Below are 21,230 nucleotides of genomic sequence, written 5' to 3'. Positions count from 1 at the left end.
TAAGGCCTATTCGTTGTCAGCCAGCTACAAATCCATGTCGTCTATTCCACATTTTTCTAGCTTACCAAGAAGTAGATTGAGATCTACTTTTTCAATCCTTACGGAAATCTAAATATACTATGTCCACAGCATTTCGCTGTTCTACTAATTTAGTGACTTTATCAAATAATGAAGTAAGATTGGTTTGGCATGATCTGTTTTTAACAAACCCATGCTGGTTATTAGTTATAACTTTATTTGCTTCTAGTTGTTTGCAGATCTGTTTTTTGATTATCTTTTCCAGGACCTTCCCAGGTATTGATGTTAAGACTGATTGGTCTGTAGTTTCCTGGTCCCCCTTCTTGAAGATGGGAACCACATCAGCCCTTTTCCAATCCTCAGATACTTCCCCTATGCTCTAGGATTTTTGAAAGATTTGGTTCAATGATTCTGGTAACATCTGCCAGCTCCTTCAGAACTCTGGAATTTAATCTATCAGGTCCCAGTGACTTATATTCATCAAGGTGAGATAGGTGTTCTCTTACCATTTTCTTGCTTATTTTAATTTTTATTTCTGTTTCGTCTTTTATAGTAGCTTTTTTGGGCTATAATTTCTTTTTGTGGGATGACTGATGCAAAGAATGAGTTAAGCAGCTCTGCTTTCTCCCTTATTATTCTCCCATATTATGTCACTATGGATCTTAGAAACTTGTTTTAAAAAATCAAAAAATGCCCAATCTTACAGCATAGAAGTTATGGCGCACCCTCATCTTTAACTCTGCTTCCACCAATTACAATTATATAGACATTACATATAAAATCTGGCCCTCAGTTTTAACAATTCCCAATACTGATTTAAACTTCTTGCGCCAGTTATATTTTCAAAATGGGAATGGAGACAGTATAGCATTTTTTTAATCTGAAGGATTGTAAAAATACAGAGTCTTCCAATAAAAAAATGGAAAGATGAAAGATCTGAAGAGCCACCAGCAGGTTGCTTCCCCGGAGATTGACAAAATATGATCTAACAGATCAAGAATTCAACTTAGAACATATGATTTCCTTTTGACTTTGGAATCATCAGACAATTAGATCTATTCAATTAGATCACAGATATCAAAATTGCCACATCACAAGATATTTTGCTCATTCACAGAGCTGGGCTGGGTGTGGCCTGCCCATGACGCATATGGCCTGCGGGCCACCAGTTTGACACCTCTGAACTAGATCATTCATCCACTGGTTTTTCAGGATTCAGGCCCTTTTCTTCAAGCAGCAGTATCTTCTATATCATATGTCCTATCACATTTCTTTAAAATAAGACTAACAATCCAAATTTATTGATATGCTATCAGTAGCAAAAATAATGGAGAAGTTTTGTTAGACATATGATATGCTTGCAGTAGTTGTCTGGAATAGAGGTGTGCAAAAGCATCTGATGCCAACTATCCCAAGTGTAAGACTTCATGTAACTCATACATACATACATACATACATACATACATACATACGTATTTACATATACATGCACGCGCACACAATGCAAAACTGTTTTTTTTTTATAATTAGAATTTTGTGAAGCCTCACATCAAAATGGTTTGACTTCTTGTACACCCTATTAATTCATAGCAAGCCCCAGCCATGCAACATTTCTTCGGTATTAATTAGACTCAATATAATTCTCACACAACATACAAGTAATAGCTAATAGTTTCTATTTGACTACTAAGTAATATTGAAAACTTAAAATATTGAAAATGGTTAAGAGAATTTATTTAAGCTGCAACACACATTGTTTTAATACATTTAAATCAGATGAAAAATAATACACTGAACAATCAGCAGTAAACATTTCCTTTTGAAAAGTTGAATTAAAATTCTTAAGCATTTCTTGTTACCATCTTACTGCAGTTTTCTTATGTGTTTCTAATCTACAACCCATACCTTTTCTGTAATCATGCAAAAGTAAATCAGAGCTTGAATGGGAAGTCCATTTACTATAAAGAATCATATTTCACAGTGCACCCCACTTGGTAAAACAAAATTAGAGTTCTTCAGGTACGTACACACATTTCAGAAGCCGTGAACTTTCAGTTGTTCTTCCTTAACAATGCCAACCTGCAGAAAATATACAAACATCAATAAGCCCTTGGGAATTAGGACTAGAAATGTCACATAAAATAAATCCACATATTAATTATGTACAATGATGAACAGCTGAGATTAGTACATAATTACATGTAATGGCAATTTTTGATTTACAAGCTAGAGAACCCTCAAATGCTTTCTTAAAATTTCTCACAATAAAATCTTAACTGCTCAAACGTAGGGTATCAAATGTGACATTTAGAAAAGCAAATGTTAAAGGCAAGTTGTTACACTAAAATCCTAAAGAGGAAAACAATTCAAGAAGCATGGGAAAAACGGAAAAAAATGATCATAAAAGTCCAGTCCAACACAGTACCACTAAAAAAAAAAACACAAGAAAACCAAGTAGAAACCAGCATGGTTGCATAAAGCTGAAAGATAAAAAGGATAAGTACAAAAAATGGAAAGAGACACATAATTAAAGCAGAATATCAGCAGATAGCCCTAACTTGCAAGACAAAGTCAGGAAAGCAAAGACTCAGAATGAACAGACTTGCAACAAAAGTGAAAGATAATAAATGTTTCAATATATTAATAACAAGAAAAAAAGTCAAGGAAATAATAGACTCGTTAAAAGAATACAAATTACCAGCTGTCTGCAAGAAGTATAAATCCTTCCATTCCTCACCATCCAGTCAGAGTTGACTAAGCTTCTTGGGTGAGAAGTGAAATGTCTTCAAAGACAAACCAGAAAGTTCACATTTGGGACAACATGACCTGGATGACTGAGAATCTCCATAGACATTCATCACTGGAGGTTTTTAAGAGGAGATTGGATAGTCACTTGTCTGAAATGATATAGGATCTCCTGCTTGAGTAAGGGACTGGACTAGAAGACCTCCAAGGTTCTTTCCAGCTAGATTCTGATTCTGATTCACTCTTCTGTTTAGCCTCATGATTAAGCTCTTTATCAATTTAGAGAAGACAATAAAGTTGTCTAAAATTCTATTTTGTTATCATGTTCAGACTCAAAAACAATTTTCAAGTATTTGTTTAACTTAAATGAACTATGTACATTTTAATATTTCAGTCAGCTATATGAATTGAAAGAGTTGTAACATCTCATCACTCACCTCTAAAAGGAACTGGCAAATGTTTTTCCTCTGGTCACCCTGTAACTGGATAACTTCCCCGTATTCAGGATGTTCAATCACAGTACCATTACAAGCAAATTTCTGCAGAAAAACATTGCTATATTCAGTGGCAACAAATTGTTTTTCAGGTACTTGATGTTGTTTCCACTATAGGTAATCCTTAACTTACAACTATAATTGAATCTGTAATTATGATTTTAATGATTAAACAGGTCATTATTTGACTACACCCAATATTATGAGCTTTTTTGCAGTGATTATTAAGCGAATGTGGAACCTATAAAGCAAATGTTAATTAAGCAATCACCTCAGTCATTAGCTCAACCCATTCTTTATTATGGGGACTTTTTTTGCGGGTTTCAGCAAAAACAAATGCTGCAATAAACTGTAGTGACAAGAGCATAACATGCTGCAAATCGATGTAAATGTGGAGTGATTGTCATGTGTCCAAAATACGGTCACATGACCACAGGGATACAGGTGAGTAGTGACTACCAGAACTTTGAATATGGGAGGCCTGAACCAGATTAAAGTGCAAATATTTAAGAAAATAAAACCAAGCATAGATTTTAAATCTACTACTACTACTACTACTACTACTACTACTACTACTACTACTACTACTACTAATAATAATAATAATAATAATTCAGTTCCCCACAGCTGGATCAAGAAATGCCTGAAAATCTTTGGCATTAACAGCAACATACAAAAATTCATGGAAACTTCAATGAACCTCTGGAAAACTGGGTGAAGTTGAAATTAAACAAGGCATTTTCCAGGGTGATTCCTTCACCCTTACTTTTTATACTCTCAATGCTACCACTGACAACCATTTTGAAGAAGATGAACTGTGGATACGAACTTGCAAAGAAAGGATTGAAAATTTCACACTTGGCATATATGGATGATTTGAAGCTGTTTGGTAAAACAAAAGCTGAACTGAATTTATTAATTGAAAGCACAAAAGAATTTAGCCAAGACATTGGTATGCAGTTTGGAATTGACAAATGTGCAACAATGGCAACCAAGACAGGCAAGGTCCTAGAAGATGATGGAATACAACTTGAGAATGAAGAAATGGTAAAGGCATTAAAACCAGAAGAAGGCTACAAGTATTTGGGGATTTTAGAGGCCTCAGACTTAATGCATAATAAAGTCACGGAATTAACCTCAGCCAAGTACATTCGACGAATTCGCAAGATATTAAAATCCAAACTGAGTCGAGGAAACATCGATACTCTGCAGGAATAATTGACTGGACTCAGATGGAGTTGGAGAATTTGGACAGAAAAACAAGGAAGCTTATGACAATGAATCATGCTTTGCACCCTAAAAGTGATGTTGACCGATTGTATCTACCAAGAGCAGAGGGTGGTCGAGGACTCCTACAAGTAAAGCAGACTGTGGAAGAAGAAAGACACAGCTTGAATGATTACATCCAGAAAAGAGAAGAACCAATGATTAAGGAAGTAAATAAAGGAGGCCTTTTGAAGACAACTAAGTTAAAAGCTGAATATAAGACAGAAGTAATTGAGAAGCGAGCTGAAAATTGGAAAAGCAAAGCTATGCATGGCCAATACTTGAAAAGTATTGAAGGCAAAGCTGATCAAAAACTAACTTGGAACTGGTTAAGATCAGGAGTACTGAAAAAAGAAACAGAAGGCTTTATTTTGGCAGCTCAAGAACAAGCCATAGCCACGAACTGCATGAAGGAAAAAATTCAACATGTTACCACCAATAGCAAATAATAAATAAATAATAAATAAATAAATATTTATTTCTTAGCCGCACCCTCTCCCGAAGGACTCGGGGCGGCGTACAATGAAACATATGAAATAAATATGTGGACAAAACAAACATATAACAGAGACATATACCAAGACATACACAAGGAGGAGGTCGGCTGATGAATAAAAAACAATTAGAATATAGTGATTAAAAAACCCCTAAATAATTAAATATAATTAAAATACCCAATTAAAAACCCGTCAGGAGCGATATGGTTAGATCAAAGTTGAGCCAGGCCAGCTACTTGGAATAGGTGGGTCTTAAGCTTAATACGAAAGGAGCGGAGGTCAGAGGTATTCCTAATATCCAGAGGTAGGTCATTCCACAGGGCTGGGCCCGCCACAGAGAAGGCTCTACTCCTAGGCGCTGCCCCCTGACACTGTCTAGTGGACGGCACCTGGAGGAGGCCCTCTCTGTGCAAGCGGATTGGTTGCAGGGATGTATGGGGCAGAATATGATCCCGCAAGTAACTAGGTCATGAGCCATGGAGCGCTTTAAAGATTGTTATCAAAACCTTGAAACGCACCCGATAGACCACAGGAAGCCAGTGCAGCTCGCGCAGGAACGGTGTCACATGGGAGTACCTAGTACTCCCCATAATTACCCGCGCGGCTGCGTTCTGGACCAACTGTAGCCTCCGGGTGCATTTCAAGGGAAGCCCCATGTAGAGAGCGTTACAGTAGTCCAAGCGAGACATCACCAGCGCATGAGTGACTGTGCGTAAGGCGTCCCGGTCCAGTAGGGGGCGCAATTGGCGCACCAGGCGAACCTGGTGGAACGCCCCCCTTGCCACGGCTGTCACATGGTCATCCATGGACAGCCGGGCATCCAGGAGGACGCCCAAATTGCGCGCCCGCTCCACGGGGGCAAGTTGAATGCCCCCAATGGCCAATGATGGAGTTAATTGGCTGAACCGGGGAGCTGGTACCCACAGCCACTCCGTCTTGGAGGGGTTGAGCTTGAGTCGGTTGTCATCCATCCAGATCCGTACGGCTTCCACACACGGGGACATCACTTCGATGGCCTCGTTGGGGTGGTTCGGGGTGGAAAAGTACAGCTGAGTATCATCAGCGTACAGGTGGTATCCCACCCCGAAACCACGGATGATCTCACCCAGCGGCTTCATATATGTGTTGAACAGGAGTGGCGAGAGGACCGACCCCTGTGGCACCCCACAAGTAAGGGGGCGTAGGGTCGACCTCTCTTCTCCTGCCAACACACGCTGCGTCCGGCCAGAAAGGTAGGAGCCGAACCACCGCAAAACGGTGCCCCGGACCCCCAACCCCTCCAGCCGGTGCAGCAGGATACCATGGTCGATGGTATCAAAAGCCGCCGAGAGGTCTAATAGGACCAGGATAGAGGAACAACCTCTATCTCTGGCCCTCCAGAGATCATCCACCAACGCGACCAAGGCCGTCTCCGTGCTGTGACCGGGGCGGAAGCCGGACTGGCGCGGGTCTAGATAATCATTTTCCTCCAGATGACGTGGAAACTGGTAGGCCACCACACTCTCTACAACCTTCGCCAAAAAGGGAAGGTTGGAGACAGGACGATAATTGGCCAGCTCCAAAGGGTCCAGGGAAGGCTTCTTGAGCAAGGGTCTCACCACCGCCTCTTTCAAGGCGGCCGGGAGAGACCCCTCGCTCAACGAAGCATTCACTAGGCCCAGGAGCCAGTCTCGTGTAACCTCCCAGGATGCCAGTACAAGCCAGGAGGGGCACGGGTCCAATAAACATGTGGTGGGTCGCAGTCGTCCACGCATTCTGTCCAAATCCTCGATGGCAACCAAGTCAAACTCCTCCCAGATCGATTCCTCAAGACTCGCCATGGACGTCTCCATTGGACCACTGACAGGGACCCAATCCCTCCGGATTTGAGCGATTTTATCCTGCAGATATTTACCAAATTCCTCTGTCCTGCCCTGTAGAGGGGCCTCCCGCGGCCTCTGAAACAAGAGGGAGCGGGACACCCGAAACAGGGCGGCAGGGCGGTTCTCCGCGGATGCAATGAGAGTGGCACAATATTGGCGTCTGGCCACTCTCAATGCCACAAGGTACGTCCTTAAATGGGCTCGTGCCTGTGTTCGATCAAATTCGGAGCGAGAGGATCTCCAACGACTCTCTAGACGTCTCTTGCGGCATTTCATCACCCTTAGTTCCTCGGTAAACCAAGGGGCCAGGGTGGATTGTTGCCGCCGGAGAGGCCGCAAAGGCGCCACCCGGTTCAAGGCCCCGGTAGTCGCATTATTCCACGCGACCACCAGGTCCTCTACCCGGGGGCGGGTCAAGGTTACAGGAGGTGGCCCAAGCTCCGTCTGGAACCTATCAGGTTCCATCAATGTCGCCTCTGTAATGAGAAAGATGAGACAGTCGACCACTTGATCAGCGAGTGCAGCAAAATTTCACAAACTGACTACCTACAACGCCATGACCGCCTTGCTAAGATTATTCACTGGAAATTGTGCCAAAAGTTTGGATTTGAGTACAGCAAAAACCACTGGGACCATCAGGTTGAGAAGGTTTTAGAGAATGAGAAAGGCAAAATCTTGTGGGACTTCAGAATCCAGACTGACAGGCACTTGGTCTACAACACACCTGACATAACAATAATTGAAAAGAAGAAAGTATGGTTCATTGAAATTGCAATACCTGGTGATGCACGAATTGAAAATCAACAGCAAGAAAAAATCACAAAATACCGAGACTTGCAAATTGAAGTTGAGCGACTGTGGAAAAAGAAATTGTGTGTTCTCCCAATAGTAATTGGAGCCCTTGCAGCAATACCTAAAGGGCTACCTCGCTATTTAAACATTCTAAATTTACCTGACTTGAACATTCTGACTCTACAAAAAACCACCCTACTTGGAACAACTTATATCCTCCAACATTACCTTAACAGTTGCTAGGTCCTTGGTTAGGACTCGAGCTGTTAGGCTACCAACGAGCCCCAAAGGCTGTAAATCTCACCAAAGATTAACATAATAATAATAATAATAATAATAATAATAACAACAACAACAACAACAACAACAACAACAACTCCGCCGTTGCCGGTCCCAAGCCCGGATGAGAAAGGAGGAGGGTTGGGGTCAGGTTGGCAACCTGGCCCCATAAAAAAAAACTCGCCAACCCATACAACATGGTGAAAGAAACGAATAAAAATTCTAGACCGCATCGGTCGTCGCGCGGGTTAACAAGGGCTGCGGCGGATGTTGAGGTCCCTGGGCATCCGTCGACAAGTGGGCTACAAGTGGACCAGGCAACAAAACGACAGAAATATAGTGCAGATGAAAATCGTGCCATAATGGCCTGTTACTACAACTCAGAGCCAAAAAAAAAGAGGCTATTTAAAGTGAATGTATGATTTATGGAAACAGCAATATCCAGATTCAAATGTTAGTGAACAACGACTAGCAGATCAAAGGCGATTTATTATACGGAATAAAGTGTTTAGCGAAGTTGAACTTGAGGAAATTCAGGCAAATTGCAAAACAACAACAACATCACAAGAGGAAATAACTGATACTCACGACACAACTAAAGAAATCATAGGAGAACTCCCAGAGGAAGCTGCCGGAGAGGAAATAACAACACTACCACCAGAACTAGTTACCAGTGAACCAACTGATGAACCAACTCAAAAACAAAATGAACTGAAGGACAAGATCATGGAGCATTTTCTGGCTAGGGAGGAAAGGCAACGTTTACCATCATTAAAAACTGTCCCTAAGAAAATTTTGGGTCCTATCATGAAAATGGTTAATGCAGTGCTTTCAACAATTGAACCGGGATCCATCTTGGAAACAAACCAGTTAATGTACAGTGCAGCTGTAATAGTCACTAATGAACTAGGCATGAAAATCAAAGTACCTAATCACACAATGGAAAAAGCATCAAAGCCAAAGTGGAAAATCCAATTAGAACAAAAAGTCAAAAAATTAAGGGCAGATGCTAGCAACTTGAAGAACATGAGTGAGCAACGGCTTAAAAACAACAAAATTATAGATCAGCTAATCAGAAGGTATAGATTGGATACAAGAAACATCAATGAAGCTGTAGAGATTGTAAAACAGCAGATAACAGCAACAGCTAGGAAAATTGAAAGATATGAGGCACGAATCATCCAGTATAAACAAAATCAGCAATTTTGATCAGACCAACGGCGTTTTTATCAAAGTCTTAATGTGAATGGTGACACCAAAAGTGAAAAACCAGAAAAGCAGGCCACAGCTGAATTCTGGAAAGAATTGTGGGAAAATGCAAAGGACTACAATAAGGAAGCAAAGTGGATACATGACTTTGAGGAAAGCATTGGTAATAAACAAATGCAAGTATTAGAAATAACAACTGAGATGGTCAAAAATCGAGTAAAAAAAGTAAAGAATTGGACATCACCTGGAAATGACCAATTACATGGTTTCTGGCTCAAATATCTGACCAGTTTACATGCAATGTTGGCCAGGCAACTGAATGAAATTTTACAAAATGGTCAAATTGATGAATGGTTGACAACTGGAAAAACATACTTGATTCAGAAAGATGCAACTAAAGGAACAATCCCTGAAAACTACAGACCAATAACATGCTTGCCAACAACCTTTAAATTACTCACAGGCATTATTGCAGATAACATTATGGATTATTTGGAAACAAACAACATCTTGCCAGTAGAGCAAAAAGGCAACAAAAGAAGGAGTAGGGGCACAAAAGATCAACTCCTAATTGATAAAATGATATTAGAAAATTGTAAGAAAAGAAAAACGAACTTGAATATGATCTGGATTGATTATAAAAAAGCATTCGACTCATTGCCACATAGTTGGATCATAAAATGCTTTGAAACAACTGGCATTAGTAAAAATATTACATCTTTCACTGAAAAGGCGATGAAACAATGGAGAACTGAGTTGGCAGTAGGGAATGAGAACTACGGAATGGTTAATATCAAGCGAGGAATTTTCCAGGGTGATTCACTTTCACCTCTTCTCTTCATCATCGCGATGATCCCACTATCAGTAATCTTAAAAAAAATGAAATTAGGCTACCAAACAGCCAAAAAAGCTGAAAAAAAATCACATTTATTATATATGGATGATTTGAAACTCTATGGAAAGTCAGAAATAGAAACTAATGACAATGCACTACAGTTTACATCCACGCAGTGACACTGATAGACTACACCTGCCCCGAAAATCAGGTGGCAGAGGATTATTACAAGTGAAGCAAATAGTTGAAGAAGAAAAACATGCACTGGCAGATTATTTAAAAGAAAGTCAAGAACATCTATTAATCGAAGTAAAGAACAAAAATCTATTGAAGGCCCAACAGACGAAACAAGAATACAGAAAAGATGTGATAAAATCAAGAATGGAGAGTTGGCAGAACAAAGCATTACATGGCCAATTTCTGGAAAAAATAAAAGATAAAGTGGACAGTAAAAAAACTTGGTTATGGTTAACAACAGGTACATTAAAGAAAGAAACAGAGTCACTAATCCTGGCTGCGCAAGAACAAGCTATCCGCACAAATGCCATTAAGGTCAAAATCGAAAAATCCTCTGATGATGCCAAATGCAGACTCTGCAAAGAAGTTGATGAAACTGTTGACCACATACTCAGCTGCTGAAAAAAAATCGCGCAGACTGACTATAAAATGCGGCACAATTCAGTAGCACAAATGATCCACTGGAATTTGTGCAAAAATTATAATATTAAAACAACAACAAACTGGTGGGAACATAAGCCTGAAAAAGTCACCGAAAATCAGATGGTCAAGATCCTGTGGGATTTTCGTATACAAACAGACAAAATACTAGCGCATAACACACCAGACATCACACTGGTTGAGAAAAAGAAGGTTACAATCATAGACATCGCAATACCAGGGATAGCAGGGTTGAGGAGAAGGAACATGAAAAAGTCGCGAAATACCAGGACTTAAAAATTGAAATCCAACGATTATGGCACAAACCAGCAGTGGTAATTCCAGTGGTAATCGGCACACTGGGTGCTATTCCAAAAGCACTGGGATTACATTTAAAACAGTTAAAACTTGACAAAATCACCATCAGTCAAATGCAAAAGGCCGCACTGCTTGGATCTGCACGTATATTAAGAAAATACGTTACGACGTCCTAGGCCCCTGGGTGGGGCCCGACTAGTAATCAATGCCAAATCCGGCGAATCAACTGGCCGCTGTGATACAATCGAATTATTATTATTATTATTATTATTATTATTATTATTATTATTATTATTATTATTATTATTATTATTATTATTATTATTATTATTATTATTATTATTATTATTATTATTATTATTATTAATTAAACATGCCGGTGCATTTTTTTTTTTTACAAGTGAAGCAAATAGTTGAAGAAGAAAAACATGCACTGGCTGATTATCTAAAAGAATGTCAAGAACACCTATTAATCGAAGTAAAGAACAAAAATCTACTGAATGCCCAACAGGCGAAACAAGAATAGAGTAAAGATGTGATAAAATCAAGAATGGAGAGTTGGCAGAACAAAGCATTGCATGGTCAATTTCTGGAAAAAATAAAAGATAAAGTGGACGGTGAAAAAACTTGGTTATGGTTAACAACAGGTACATTAAAGAAAGAAACAGAGTCACTAATCCTGGCTGCGCAAGAGCAAGCTATCCGAACAAATGCCATTAAGGCCAAAATCGAAAAATCATTTGATGATGCTAAATGCAGACTCTGCAAAGAAGTTGATGAAACTGTTGACCACATACTCAGCTGCTGTAAAAAAAATCGTGCAGACTGATTATAATTGCGGTACAATTCAGTAGCACAAATGATCCACTGGAATTTGTGCAAAAAATATAATATTAAAACAACAACAAACTGGTGGGAACATAGGCCTTTTCTGAAAAAGTCACCGAAAACCAGATGGTCAAGATCCTATGGAATTTTCGTATACAAACAGACAAAATACTGGCGCATAACACGCCAGACATCACACTGGTTGAGAAAAATAAGGTTACAATCATAGACATCGCAATACCAGGTGATAGCAGGGTCGACGAGAAGGAACATGAAAAAATCGCGAAATACCAGGACCTAAAAATTGAAATTCAACTATTATGGCACAAACTAGCAGTGGTAATTCCAGTGGTAATCGGCACACTGGGTGCTATTCCAAAAGCACTGAAATTACATTTAAAACAGTTAAAACTTGACAAAATCACCATCAGTCAAATGCAAAAAGCTGCACTGCTTGGATCCGCACGTATATAACGAAAATACGTTACGACGTCCTAGGCCCTGGGTGGGGCCCGACTAGTAATCAATGCCAAATCCGGCAAAACAACTGGCGCTGTGATACAATTGTATCAATAATAATGTAATCAATAATAACCAAAACATTTATCTCCTGATTTAAGGAGTTCTGCACGAGATTATTGTCTCAGCTTACAGTAGCAAAGCTTGCCTGCTACTCTTGTGGAGTGACTTGAGTAGAAGCACCATTATCTTTTGCAATATCTCTAAGCATAAGAGTTAGAGATCTTAATCATTTCCAAATTTGCTCAAGAGAGTTTTCAAAAATCAACAAGGAAGCAAATTGTTTCTTTAAAAAATTAGCATGTTTTTACTAGCTGAAATTAACAAAAATTATACTGGCATAACACAATTTCAGAACTATCATAGCACTTTAAGAATCTTTAAGAATTTTATATTGTATGTGTCAGGCCTGTAGTTATGTTCCTTTTAGGATCTTTGGTCTGCCACACTTTCTAATATTTTCCTATGCTGTTTCATTAGTGTAGTAGTTGGGAGGGGGGAATAGAAAGGAGTACAATTGTGGAATGTATTTTTTTAAAAACAAAGTTTTATTGGTTTTTTTAAAAAATAATAAGGAAAAGGGTATTGGAGTAAGTTACATAATTTTGACGGTTACAATGTGTGAAGGGTATCCCCACCCCCCGTACTCATAGTATTCATTTAAACAAGTAATTCAATATTACATAGTGATAGTTTGTCAGCATATAAATTCATATAAAAATTTCAATCAATTTATATAAAGCCGATTTCCTTATTCATTTTTGTGATCTGAGTTTTTTTGGTATTGCCCCCTGTCCCCCCGGCGGCAGAGCTCCGGCCCCTCTCGTGTCCTGTATGTCGGGTGTAAGATCATCAGGTATATCTAGGAGTGCTTTATTTTTTTCCATAAAGGCCTGTGCCTCTATGGTTGTGGTGATTCTAACTCTAGTATCCTCCCAGAAAATTATCATACCTTCAGGCATCAACCATCTAAACCACACCCCTTTCTGGTAAAGTTTCTTCGCTAATTGCGAATAGTTTTTTCTTTTCTCTCTGACTTTCTTAGGGATCTGCTTCAGAATGGTTATTTCTCTATCTTGATATTTCAACACTTGCCCTCTTTGTGCACTCAGAATCTCATCTCTTGTGGTCTTTCTGAGATATTTAACATGTACCTCCCTGGGAACATTGTGTGTTCTAGCATATGCTGAGTTTACTCCATAAACCAGATCCAGTTCCCACCCCATCTGTTGTTTTTCTTTCTGTATATAATCAGCCAAGATGTTTGTCATGATGTCCCTTAAATCTTCATCATCTGCCTCCACTATATTTTGGAACCTGAGAAAAAAGGACATTCTTTCAAATTCTGTTTTCATTTGGTGGATTTCAATCTCCTGGTTCCCCTTCTGCACCCCTCGCACTTCCCCCCTCATCTCAGCCGTCCCTCCCTCCAAAAGATCCAGTCTCTGTGTATTTTTACTGATCTGGTCTTGATTCGCTTTCAGCTGCTCTCTCATTTCCTTTAGTTCACTTTTTATGTCCTCCTGTCCCTTTAAAATTTGTTGGAACATCTGTTGAAAGTCCGTCTCAGCAGGTTTGGGCTGGATGAATGATGATAACGTTTGTTGACCGCTCGGACTTGAGACTGTAGATGTGGGGGCGGAGACAGCAAAGCCCGGCTTCCCCGGGGGTGGTCTTTTAGGTGGCATTGTATTGAGCAATAAAAGTTCAAAGTCAATACAGAGAGAAAATTAAGGAGGGAAACCGCCGAGAGAGTTCAGAAGGCTAGGAGTCCAAGCAGAGAGGAAATATTCTAATTACTTCTGGCAGTAGAGTAAAAAAAAAGTCCTTTGTTCCAGGGAGATGCAATTCAACAGGAGATTTGTCTGAGTGTAACAAAGACAGGAAGTCTGAACTTCTATAGGTGGAGTCAATTTTCAATGTTTATAAAGACAACGGAAGTGTTCCATCTTGCCCTGCCAGCTTCGGGGTTTAGAGGCATAATAAAAAGTTTCCAAAGCTTCCAAAGTTTTCAGACCATCACCTCATTTATGAAGTTAAAATCCAAAATCCGCCTTTGTTATGGGCGTGAAATCATTAGTTGGCTCTCTCCCTTCCTCCTCCACTGGGGCCGAGAGCAAAAGGTTTTAAAGCCGCCTGTCTGAGGGGGGGGAATCCCCCTCCCTCCAGTCACGCCTCTCCAGCGAAGTTGAAAACGACTTTAAAAACAGCTGACAATTTTTTCTTTCCTTTTCTTACGAACAAGCAAGGGAACGGGGAGGGGGAAGTTTCCGCCTCACCACACAGCAACCGCGTCCTTCAAATCGCGCGTTCTTCCAGCTGCCTTCTCCTGAAGACGCCGCAGCGCCTCCCCATCATGCCTCCCGGTGCCTAGGGCGATGCGGGGACCCCCCGGCTGCCGCTGACTCAGGGGATCCCCCGCTACGCCGCCCCTTCGGCAGGAGCCTCTACGGGGCGTCCTGTGCCCCCCAAGTGGTGGGGGGCCCACCAGAAGAGCGCGGGGCGAGCAGAGCCTGCCCGTCGGGTCAGCAGCCGGAACTGGAAGTCCAATTGTGGAATGTATTGTTGTCATTCTTTTCTAGAAGCTCAAGGTCATCTTTTGTCTCCGCACCTCGACACCTGACCGGAAGCAGAGGGGTGTAGATGCCAGCGAGGAAAAAGAAGATTGGACCATGTGATGGATTATGGGTGTGGGGATAAGATCATGAACTTTCAACTGGGTGGAATCCCAGGAAGCAAATCAGATTTGGGATTCCATAGCACAATGCCAACATGTCTGTCTTATTAAATTGGAACTTTAAGGATAGCTCTGCCTTGAATTCTGATTTAATTCTGCATGATATTTGGAACGCTGACATTATCCCAAATCTCCCTTTAAAATAAAAGAGCCAGCAACCCCCCTTGCATGGGGGGCTGGGGGCTGGAAAGGGGTGCTGAATTCCCAACGCTGACCGGGACAGCATAAAATATCAGCAAACAATTATGAGTAAGCTTTTGGAGATAAGAAGCTAAGATGAGACGCTTCTCTGCAAATCTTCAAAGGCAAAGGAATTTCTGCTTCAAGATTTATTGCATCTGGCAAGAGGCATAGCCTGAGGAGGATGAAACGGAGGGGGCTGGAAAGACTTTTTCTACACCCGACTAGAGGATGGCCAGAAGATCTGATGAATGGAGATCCCAGCCATCCCCACACAGTCATCTCTGATGGGCTTCACGGACCATTTCGGACAACTAAACGTGAGTGCATGCTCCCCCTCCTTCCCCCCAGCTTGGAAGCAAGGCTTGGAAAAAAACCTGGACTGGAGATTTTGACTCCTTCCAGACAGCGATAAATAAAATTACTTATTATCCTGCAACTGAGTTGAAGACAGATTCCCTATCAAAATGGGAATTTCAAATCAGCTAGCAAGAAGGGATTTGGCCAGCATCTTTCACTTGCCAGCAACCACAAATTGGGCTGCAGTTTGTGAATGAAGCACCACCAGATTGGGTTTTCTTCCCAGAGTATGGATGGATGAGATGCCACTAGGTACCTCCTGTGCCATCAACATGGGAAAATGCTCCAAGCCAGCAGAAGGGTCCTTGGCACATAACCCCCCCCTAGCCAGCCATCGTTGATTGAACTGAAACCTGTGAATCAGGCAACCCCGGTTGGGTCTTAACCCCAGGTCATGGATGGGAGAGATGCCAGTGGGCACCTGCCCTCCCTCAGCAGATGACACCATGGCAGAAAACTGGCCAGTGGCCAACCGAGGGATTGACCTCCCCACCAGTTCCACTCTCCCCTGCAATGCCCCAACAGGTTCTTACCCCACCTTCCTACAGAGAAGCAATCTCCACAATGGAAGAAGGGTTTACCAAAGGGAGGCCTGCAGAATGGATGGCAGGACAATGTGCACCTGCAATGCCCCAATAGGTTCTTACCCCACCTTCCTACAGAGAAGCAATCTCCACAATGGAAGAAGGGTTTACCAAGGGGGAAGCTGCAAGACGGATTGCAGTCCAATGTGATGAGGCAGTACCGAAGTTTAGAGATGTAACTAGGTTCCTTTCCTCGTGGGGGCCAATAAAATGCCACCGTTGCTGTCAACTTGGCCACAGAGCGTCAGAGTGCTTGGCTCCAGCCCCAATGCCACAAACATGTGCACAAACCGCCACAGCGGTAAAGAGAAGGCCCCAGATGCCACCACGGAAGAGTCATCTGGGCCAACACCCTCTGGAAGACGATCCCCAACTTTCCGTGATGAAGAGTCCTACCAAGGGGGAGGCCTCGGAGGAGGAAAAGTGTAAACAACCTCTGGAAGAGGATCCCCAACTTAAGGTGACAAAGAGTCCTACCAAGGGGGAGGCCTCGGAGGAGGGAAATGCCGAAGAACAAGCCAGTGTACCAATCGCCACGGCGGTAAAGAGAGGGCCCCAAATGCCACCAGAGAAGGGTCATCTGGGCCAACATCCTCTGGAAGAGGATCCCCAACTTAAGGTGACGAAGAGTCCTACCAAGGGGGAGGCCTCGGAGGAGGAAAAGGGCAAACAATCTCTGGAAGAGGATCCCCAACTTAAGGTGACAAAGAGTCTTACCAAGAGGGAGGCCTCGGAGAGGGAAAAGCCCAAACGACCTCTGGAAGAGGATCCCCAACTTAAGGTGACGAAAATCCTACCAACGGGGAGGCCTCGGAGGAGGAAAAGGGCCAGCCATGGATGATTGAATCAAAGAGCCCAGAACCTGCAACACCTGCAGCAGAGAGCCCTAACTGGCCATGGGAAGAGGTCACAATGGACTTCATCGTGGAACTCCCAGACAGCAGTGGGAATAGAGTAATCTGGACAGTTATTGATTTGGTTTCTAAGCAGGCACACTTTATTGCTTGCTCAGGATTGCCATCCGCAAACAAATTAGCGAAAATGTTTGTGAAACACATTTATCGCCTGCACGGAGTACCCAAGAGGATCATTTCAGACCACAGAGTCCAGTTCACAGCCAGGTTCTGGAGAGAGGACCTGAGATCCATTGAGTCCACACAAGAACTGAGCTCAGAGGTTCATCCCAGCATGAACTGCGCAGCAGAGAGAACCAATGCGGTGGTGGAACAATACATCCGGTGTTTTGTGGACTATCAGCAAGACAACTGGTCGGACTTGCTAACCTTCGCCAAGGTGGCGTACAACAATGCGGTCCACAGCAGCACAGGATTAACAGGGTTCCAGATTACCAATGGCATGGAAATTGTTGCCATGCCTGAGTTGCCTAGAGAGCCTCCTTCCTCCATGTCTTTGAATGAATGGATGGATACGCTAAAGAAAGGATGGGAGAATACAAAGAAGGCTCTAGCAGATACAGCAGATGCCTACAAGAAGCAAGCTGAGAAACGTCGCTCGCTCCTAACCCCCTTCTGGTAGGGGACAAAGTTCTTGCATCTACCAAATACATGAGATTAAGAATGCCTAGTAAGGAATTTGGTCCAAAATTTCTAGGTCCATTCCCAATAGTGAAGATAGTTAACCCAGTTACAGTTCGACTCAGTCTACCCAGAAATTCTAGGGAAAATTGACCCAGAATTTCATTGTAGCTTGTTGAAACCAGTAATTGGGTCTAACATAAGAGCATCCACCCAAGCTTCCTCTCCTCCTGTAGTGATAGAAGGAGAAACACAATCTGAGGTGGAAAAAATCGTACACTCCAGGCTGAATAGGGGTCGCTTACAGTACTTAGTGCACTGGAAGGGTTACCCTTTGTCTGAAGCTACTTGGGTGAACAGTGAGAACCTAAAAGTGGAGAAGTTAGAAAGCAATTCTATGATAAGTTTCCTGATAAGTTAAAGGGTCCCCCTGGAGGGAGAAGAGGTGGTTAATTGTGTTATGTTAACTTTTATGTTATTCTCTTTACAGGAAACGTTTTTCTTCTGAGGAGAGGCTGTCTGTCAGGCCTGTAGTTATGTTCCTTTTAGGATCTTTGGCCTGCCACACTTTCTAATATTTTCCTATGCTGTTTCATTAGTGTAGTAGTTGGGAGGGGAGAATAGAAAGGAGTAGAATTGTGGAATGTATTGTTGTCATTCTTTTCTAGAAGCTCAAGGTCATCTTTTGTCTCCGCACCTCGATACCTGACCGGAAGCAGAGGGGTGTAGATGCCAGCGAGGAAAAAGAAGATTGGACCTTGTGATGGATTATGGGTGTGGGGATAAGATCATGAACTTTCAACTGGGTGGAATCCCAGGAAGCAAATCAGATTTGGGATTCCATAGCACAATGCCAACATGTCTGTCTTATTAAATTGGAACTTTAAGGATAGCTCTGCCTTGAATTCTGATTTAATTCTGCATGATATTTGGAACGCTGACAGTATGTATGTATTATTTAATTATTATAATAATTAATATATAGTTATAATATTAGATAGATAGATAGATAGATAGATAGATAGATAGATAGATATAAAATTGTATGTATGTATGTATGTATGTATGTATGTATGTATGTATGTATGTATGTAAGTTCCAGCATAACTCGACCACCTCGAGAAAATTCAATGAAACTTGGTGCACAGATGACTTACCCTCTGGAAACAAATACTGGAGATGAAGGGAGGGGACGACACCCCTGGTGTGTGTGTCTGTGTTCCAGCATAACTCTGGAACGCCTGGCCCTTTAAGGAGAATGAGTGTGGCGTCTTGGAGCAGCAATTGTTTTTGTATCAGTTCCTTCACAGCTTCCTCTGGAAAGCCAGCCATGACATTCGCTTTTTAGTAGATCAATAGGGAAGCGCCTAATGGATTTGGGGCAAAGTGCCAGGATGGTAGACAAGGCGGAAAAGAGGAGCGCATGGGAGGGGGAAGGGAGTGGGCAGGGATGATGGGCATGGGAATAAGGGGAAGAAAGGCCTCTTTCAATGGCTCCCTGTCAGACAAACACTTATAAATGTATGTGTATTCAGTTTGGACATTTCAAAGCCAAGAAACACCAAGTTTACCTTTTTGAAAGCTTTCACAAGTTTCTTTTTGTCATAGTCATCAGCAATTCCCTGAACAGTTGTTAATGTTTTTCTGCCGTTCCGTTGCTGAATCCTTATATGGATATAGTCTTCAGTCCCTGCTGGGAGTAAGTCGTCACCCTTAGTTGCATCAGCAAAGGGGTCTGAAAAGGGGAAATTCATGTAATGAAAATGAATTTTTCATTGATTATATTTTCTAAATATATTGTCGGTATCCTAAAATTCTCTATACCATTTTCTATTTAAATGGATATCTAATTGTGCCTCAACATGAATTTTGATGGAGGTTAAATTCTTTAGAAGAGAAGAAGTCCAGATTTGTTGTATATATAGTTGGTACTCCATGATTTAATTTCAAGGTATTAATTTTTTTTTTGCAAAAGTTCTGCTCATATCCCAGTGATGCTTCTTAAATACAAGAATAGTTCAGAAGTGAAAATTGCTTTGCAGTATTTATAATCTGTGTAATATTTGAAATCAGAAGTTGGATATTGGAAATTTCCTGGGATGTGGCAATTAATTGGCTGCTTGGAAGTCATTTCTCTACTTTGATTTGATTGTACAAGGCTCAGTCCTAGGTCTTGGTTTGTTCAATGTGTTTGTAAGTGATAAAGCAGAAGGATTGTTAGGTAAGAGTTGTCTTTTTTGCTGATGACACAAATGTGTGTAATAAGAGTGATGTTCCTGGGGGGTATTTGTAAGATGTATTTGTAAGATTTGGCATTGCTGGGAAATAGGTAAAAATGTGGGAACTACAATTCAATGTTTCTCAATATAAGAGCATGATTCACTTGGAGAAAAAGAATCTTCTGGCAGAGTCTGGTATTGGGGATATTGTGCTAAACAGAATAACAGAAGAAAAGGATTTAGATATATTCAGAGCAGATTATGCGAAATGAGCAAACAGGCAGCTGTAATGGCAAACAAAATTCTGGGATACATCACTATAAGGATCACTACCAGGGAAAAGGAGGTCCTAATTATGCTACGAGGGACGCCAATCTAACAGCAGTCCACTGTGACAGCAGACAGGAAGCGAGAAAGGGCTGGAAAATAGGAAAGGGGGAGGAAGAAAGGAAGAGGAGGAAAGCCCAAACCGTGAACAATTGTTCACGGTTTGGGCTTTCTGCGAAGAAAAACCACAGCTGGTCCCGATACGGCTTCTGTCACTGAGCCAAGGGACAAAGGGAGCCCCGTTTCTTACCGAAGGATTGGAGGTTCTGGATAGCGGACATGCGCTTCTGTGGCTGGGCGCTGCTCGTGGGGAAAAGGCCGCGGCTGTGTTTGCCCGGGATTTTCTCAAGTTCAGCAGTGGGGGGAAAGTAAGGAAAAATGCAAAACAGCGAAACCTGGAGGGCAGAGAAGACCCGGTGGGGGGGGGGGGGGAATGCGGCGGCGACGGCGTCTGCAACAGCAACAGCCACGCTCGCTCACAAAATGGCCGATGCGTATTTCAACTCTTGTTTTCCCTAAGTAGGGCACGTTATGATAATAGGCTTCCCCTGGAATCTTGGGAAATGGTGTCCCGGTAAAGAAACTCAAAGTCAACTTTGGAACAAAGAACTACAACTTCCGGAAGCGTGATAGAATAGATTTTCGAAGCACAATCACCTATTACTCGGAAACTATATTATGCTTGTTTGATTTAGGTTTAGCATCACTTTGAATATTATTTGTAGTTTTGCATGTTGAATTAAAATGTGGTTTATTCAGTCATGGCTAAAGCAAAATTAGTTTTTTCATATCTAAAAATGCAATCAAAACCAGCATAAAATGAATGTCAAAGGGGAGCAGAAGTGTTGGCAGAGTATACAAAGGTAGTCCTCGAGCTGCGACCATGACTAAAACTAGAATTTTGGTTGCTAAACAAGGCAGTTGTTAAACAACCCATGCCTAATTTTTTCACTGTTTTGCCAAAGACAT

At 41.7% G+C, this 21,230-nt stretch overlaps 1 protein-coding gene across 1 annotated transcript; it reads right to left on the bottom strand.

The window, feature by feature from the left end:
- Positions 1–1,728: 1,728 nt before the first annotated feature.
- On the bottom strand, positions 1,729–20,737 carry EIF1B (eukaryotic translation initiation factor 1B). Its single transcript, XM_081969616.1, has 4 exons — positions 20,512–20,737; positions 19,287–19,450; positions 3,201–3,302; positions 1,729–2,097 (listed from the first exon to the last, which is right to left on the bottom strand). The coding sequence occupies exons 1-4, from the start codon at positions 20,540–20,542 to the stop codon at positions 2,053–2,055; spliced, it is 342 nt and encodes a 113-aa protein (XP_081825742.1). The 5' UTR covers positions 20,543–20,737; the 3' UTR covers positions 1,729–2,052.
- Positions 20,738–21,230: the final 493 nt, after the last annotated feature.

Source organism: Natrix helvetica, assembly GCF_964273705.1.
Source record: "Natrix helvetica genome assembly, chromosome: Z".
Classification (NCBI taxonomy): domain Eukaryota; kingdom Metazoa; phylum Chordata; class Lepidosauria; order Squamata; family Natricidae; genus Natrix; species Natrix helvetica.
The sequence above is the reverse complement of the archived record's forward strand: the minus strand, read 5'-3'. Positions and strand labels throughout refer to the sequence as shown.